A 5,996-nucleotide genomic window follows, 5' to 3' on the forward strand; every position below is an offset into this window, starting at 1 on the left:
CGTGGTAATACATGGGGTGATGTGTGAAAGCGGAGTCTACACGTGTTTTCATTTCCGTTAGCCTAATTTGTGGCTATGTTGTCTGCGACTGAGTCTATTTATTCGCGGAAACCTAAAAAACAAAATAAAAGTGAAAGCGAAGCGGCCGCGTTACTGGCTGAAAGGCACTCCACGCTTTGGTTGACTTCTCCTACTCTCGGAGGTCAGTTAAAAAAGAAAGGCAGGAGCTGGGACGTTTAATCCTATTTACTAATAGGGATATCGGCCACTGAGGAGAATCTCTGTCTAGGTTGCTCATAACTTAGTGGGCAGGTTGTTATGATGTCACAAGGTCATGTGACCTCTTCTCAACCTATTTAATTGCCACCTGTCACAGTGGGCAGGTTGTAGTGATGTGATGCGGTCATGTGACCTCTCTGAACCCGCCGCCGCGGTGGCTCAGTGGCTATGGTGTTCGGCTGCTGGCCCGAAAGACGCGGGTTCGATCCTGGCCGCGGCGGCTGAATTTCTTTGGAGGAGAAATTCGAGGCCCGCGTACTGTGCGATGTCAGTGCACGTTAAAGAACCCCAGGTGGTCGAAATTTCCGGAGCCCTCCACTACGGCGTCTTTCATAGCCTTAGTCGCTTTGGGACGTTAAACCCCATAAAAACCAAACCAAACCTCTCTGAACCAATCAGCTTGGCCCATTATGGCTGGTTATGATTGTGTGTGACGTTATGCGGAAACCAGAGCCTTCGTTTCGTATTACCATACACACTAAATCATCATGGCATAAACAACCAAAACATCTTTACCGCCTCCATTAAGTACTTTAAGTGATATCTCATCTATTCTTCGCCTAGGTGAGCTTCGTTATGAGTACTCACTATTTTGTTAGGTTCAGCCACGTGGCCTGCATACTGCTTGACGATTGTTGACTGTTAATTATTGTCTTCATTCTAATTTGTTTGTTTCATGAGCGCGAGTATTCCTTCCGCTTTTGCTGTTTTTCATACTCTATAGTTTCATTCTCTATATGTATGCCCACCTTGAGTGTGCACATTTTCTGCTGCTCTGCCTTTACCGGGCCTCGGGCATCTTACAAGCTACCCTTGTAGCTTTTCGCCCGAGGCCCATTTCCTCTGTGTCTGGCAATAAACTTCAGTTCTTCTTCTGCAATGTCTCAAGGTCACTTGACCTGTCTCGACCAATCAGCAAATTTCGTCTCGGAAAATGGCGGTGTTTTGGTGTGATGACAACGTTAATACTATCTCATTAAAAGTTTCAACTCTGTGCCTAAAACCAGACTTAAGCGTGTGCCTAACTAGGAAGGTAAGTAGTCAGTGTGTCCAAATGTGCAGCACTATGAGCTGAAAATCTTCCAACAATCTTCTTCCATGTCCTGTGCGCTGTCATGCAGACAGTAGCGGGCCTCGAGGTGAGCTTTGCCCATATGTAGCTTGCATCAAGGGAGACAGTGTGTAGCAGGATTTAGTTTTGCAGCTTATTCAGTCACTTCCTACAATCTGATAGACTTGCATTTAGTGAGATTCTGCTGTAAATTGCACTGGAAATAAATGTTTACTTTGCCTAATATGAATTTCTTAAATTCCAGATAAGTTTTGCCCCGCCGCGGTGACTCAGTGGTTACGGCGCTCGGCTGCTGATCCGAAAGACGCGGGTTCGATCCCGGCCACAGCGGTCCAATTTCGGTGAAGGCAAAATTCTAGAGGCCCGTGTGCTGTGCGATGTCAGTGCACGTTAAAAAAACCCCAGGTGGTCGAAATTTCCGGAGCCCTCCACTACAGCATCCCTTATAGCCTGAGTTGCTTTGGGACATTAAACCCTAATAAACTTAAAACCTAAACCAGATCAGTTTTATGACATTCGGGACAGAGTTCTTGGAAAGACACGGGTGCTGACTGTTTCCCCCTCATAATTTCAGGATGCCATGGACTCCTGGACCATGCACTACAAAGATGAAGAGTGCACCGATGACGAATCTTCTTCTGGGGAGAGTGTAATGCAGGACGACAATGGGGAGGACCAGGAGGAAGCAGATGTAGACATGCAGGAAGATAACGGGGATGCCACTGGCTGGCGTGTACTGCGGAAGCGCAAAATTGCCCTGGCACTGCCCAACGGGCTCACCAACTGCAGCGAAGAGGCAGGCGACTCCTTCGAGCAGTCGTCCTCGGGCCAAGTGTCCAGTGCATCTTCGAGCCAGCCTACCCAGTACACATCCAGCCAGACTGTCAGCCAGTCCTCTGTCCCACCTCCGCAGCGGCTGGCGATCGCCGTATCTAGAGAGCCAGCTACAAAGACGCCCGTGCCCCTCATCTTGGCGAGAAACTCAACACCTGCGACAGTGGCGAATGTGACGCCCAGTTCAAACACATGGATCCGACCGTTTGCCAAGATGAGGATGTTTGGTGACACTCCCAGGCGACCGACAAAGGTGCGCTCGCTGCTCGAGGCCGGCATCACCACTTTTTCGAAGCCTAGCCGGCCGCCCACTCCGCAGACTTCCGCTCAGGCTGTTCATGCTCAGGCTGCTCAGGCTCAGGTTGCACAGGCTCAGGCTCAGGCTGCACAGGCTCGGGCTGCTGAAGCTCAGGCAGCACAGGCTCAGGCCGCACAGGCTCAGGCTCAGGCTGCACAGGCTCGGGCAGCACAGGCTCAGGCCGCACAGGCTCAGGCTGCACAGGCTCAGGCCGCACAGGCTCAGGCCGCACAGGCTCAGGCCGCACAGGCTCAGGCAGCACAGGCTCGGGCCGCTGAAGCTCAGGCTGCTCAAGCTCAGGCAGCACAGGCTCAGGCAGCACAGGCTCAGGCAGCACAGGCTCAGGCAGCACAGGCTCCCCTTGTCACACCACTACAGGTTAAACAGGAACCAGGTGTCATACCAGAACAACCTCAAAATGTCGAGTTCGTTCAGGAAGGCGCCTATGAGGCGCCCGCTTTACCAGCGCCCAATGACGTGGTCATGGAGGATAGCTGTAAGCAGGAGCAGGACCAACGACCCTCGTCAAAGGCTGTCCTGGTGCCAGCAGTGGACAACAGTGGCCAGGAGATTCTGCTGCACGTCGAGTACACGACTCTTGACGAGGCCACACTTGGTAACAATCTCCAGTCGCTGCCACTGCCAACTGCACCGCCCGTGGGGCAGAACTTTCCGACGATGGCTCCAGCGTCTCAGGCCCTTGCTCCTCCCAGCTCGGGGCCAACCATACACAACCTGTCTGCTCCTGCACCGGTGATGCAGAATCTTCAGGTGACATCTTCACCGGTCGTGCAAAACGTTTCCATGATGTCGCCGGTCATGCAGAGCATTCCCGCGGCTCCGGCTCTCGTGCAGACGCTTCCCACGACGTCGTCCGCGGTCCAGCCAAACACTTCGGGCGCACCGGCACTCGTACAAAACCACCGGCGGGAGGCAGCTTCCGCGCGGCACCGCGTCATGCCGTGGTGGAGGCACTCCAACACCCCAGCAGCGAAAACTAAAGAGGTGCCGCCATTGGCGCCCATCACGACACCGCGCAAGATTTTCAAGTCCCGCAACATGACTGTCATTCCGAGCCAGCTGTGCACCACCACGGACGGCGTGAATGCGGTGTCAGATGTAGTGCACATGGCCAGGAGCGACGCTTTTGTATCCCCGCAGCATCACCAGCAGATGGTGGGCTCCAATGGGTCGCAACAGCTGGTGTTTGTCGTGCCACCAAGCCCGCCCAAGCAGCAGGTGGTGCTGCAGCAGCAACCAGAGGCACCAGCTGTGTCGCAGGACCTGATCAGCCAACTCATTCCTGGCGTCATAGCGTCCGCGCCAACCACCGACGACCAGCAGCAGACGGCGGTGCTCTTGCAGACGGCGCTGCAGAACACTGTGCAGACTCCCCTGCTCCTGCTGACCAGTGACGGGCGCCTCATTCAGGTGGTGCAGCAGCCCAGCTGACCAGGCGTAGTGGCTCCACCGTACGGCTCCTGTTGGTTGCCCAGCTACTTCCCCAGCCATCTGGGATAGTGCGTGCGTGTACATAGTTGTGTGCCTCGCCAACAGTGCCTCTCGCGGTGGTGTGTGACCTCACAGACTCGCCCCCCCCCCCCCCCCCGGCCACTTTTGCTGCCATTCGAAGCTGGTGACTCGAGCCTCGGCTCGCGAGAACAGTCTGCTTGATGATGACGATGCATTGCAAGTGCCCTTGTTAGCATGCTGTGCTATCTCACAAATTGTGTAATGCTAGCACTTTTTTTTTGCGTGTGCGCGATTAATGTACAGTTTTCTGGCAGCAGCAAATCTCGAGGACAACTTGTGTCTTCAGTGACATGCCTGCAGCTGAAAAGGGATAGCTGTGTGTGTTCTGGATTGCAGAACACAGTGTTGGGTCAGGTGGGAAGTAAATAACAGTGAGAAAAGGCTAAGACAATTGCGAATGCGGGTTGTAAAGCCACGCTTCTATTTGCCTCATACAGGGCCAAGTACGAGTGACATCAAAACGAAAGTGCTGAAGGCTTCCGCAGTGCTTAGCGGGGCATGGTAGTTGAGCATGGAAATGCAACCTACTAGCTTTTGCAGATGCAATGAAGACATGTTAGTCACTGCACTTAAGATGACTTATGCACATCAGTGCTGTCAGGTCATTTTCTATGGGATTGATTGGTGAAGTCAAAACTAAACTCAGATTTACTATTAGCTGGTGCTTTCTCGGTTCATTAACTGCACCAGTCAGGCTGTCCTGTGTTGTCTATACAAACATGACACTTTCAAATACAGGTACAGCAGAATTTCCATCCTGGCGTTTGACTTTTACTTTACAACTAGAATATTGGAATATTGTAGCAGTGGAGGGTATTAAAACTATCCCTGCTCAAAGCTTTCTTTCAGAGCCCAAAAACAACATCTATCGAAAATGCCCTTACCCTAGAGTGCTGGGGCTTTTCTTGATGGTGGTCAGGCATGCCACTGGGACACTAGTTGCTGGTAGCTTGCGCACTGCTTATTGTGACCAGCCAGCAAGCCACATCAGTGTACAGAACTGAATCATGTTGCTACATGACGACTTTCGCAGATGCCCTTTTGCCAGGGTGCCACCAAGCGTACACGGGACTACTTAGAGATTTTTTCAATTTATGTCTGTGCATGTGCGTAGTTCCTGAACAAAGCCTCGAGAAGCAGCGGCACTGCTGTGGGATGTTTGAGAAGGACGAAAGGCGGTTTTTGCCATCCTACTTGATAGCCAGCTGTCGATAAGTGCCCCTGCCACATCCGCCGTATAGAGCGTCGATTCCCCGTGGTTGATTGACTGTGACGAATGGTGAAGTGTGTGCATGAGTTGTGGCGCTGCAGACTTGCTTCTTAGCCAGCTGTAAGAAGACGGATGGTCAGCTGTAAGAAGACGGATGGTCAGCTGTAAGAAGACGGATGGTCAGCTGTAAGAAGACGGATGGCGTCTCTCAGGAATTGTGTTCCTGCTGCACCCAAGGCACTGACCGAAGGCGACAGCGGAGAAATGCCCCTTGTGTGAACCAAAAAAAAGAGATACTGGCGGGCAGCCGTGCTGTGTGTATGTACCGAAGACTGTTAATCCGTTCAGGTGTGCATCTTGGCATGAAGACTAAAAAAAATTAAATCATTGTGAATTAAAAGTTGAAGAAACATGTTATTGTATCGTCTCTGAAATCGACATGGGCAGGGCTCGTAGTTCTGCGCTATTCCACGAAAAACCGTGGATTCGCTCATTTTTCACGCAGTTGTATGTTAGTAGCCTCATTTTCTTTCTAAAAGTTGTTATTGTGGACATCAATTGCATCACGTGAAATCTCTTGAAAACTAGAATCTGGCAGTGGATAAAGTTATTCACGTTGGCTCCATCATTCACTCAAGCATGCTAGCATGTCAAGATCGGCAACTCTGGTGACAACACGTTCAGACTCTTCAACGGGAATAGTCGTGACGCTGCCGTTTTTCAGCAAGAATAAGGATAGCAGTGGTGAAAAATGTTTTAATTTCAAATAA

General features: G+C 51.6%; 1 protein-coding gene across 4 annotated transcripts in view; it reads left to right on the top strand.

The window, feature by feature from the left end:
- LOC149367049 (uncharacterized) overlaps positions 1–5,638 on the top strand; it is a 35,077-nt gene extending 29,439 nt beyond the window's left edge. The window contains exons 9-10 of one of the 4 annotated variants that reach the window (XM_089553799.1): positions 1,926–2,777; positions 2,808–5,638. In XM_089553799.1, the coding sequence (XP_089409925.1) occupies positions 1,926–2,777; positions 2,808–3,935 (1,980 nt within the window). In that variant the 3' untranslated portion in view covers positions 3,936–5,638. Of the gene's footprint in view, positions 1–1,925 lie in introns of all 4 variants that reach the window. The other 3 variants (XM_089553807.1, XM_089553813.1, XM_089553793.1) reach the window with 3 other exon arrangements.
- The last annotated feature ends 358 nt before the right edge of the window (positions 5,639–5,996 follow it).

Source organism: Amblyomma mixtum, chromosome 1 (genome assembly GCF_055824585.1).
Source record: "Amblyomma mixtum isolate Tamu chromosome 1, ASM5582458v1, whole genome shotgun sequence".
In the NCBI taxonomy this organism is placed as follows: Eukaryota; Metazoa; Arthropoda; class Arachnida; order Ixodida; family Ixodidae; genus Amblyomma; species Amblyomma mixtum.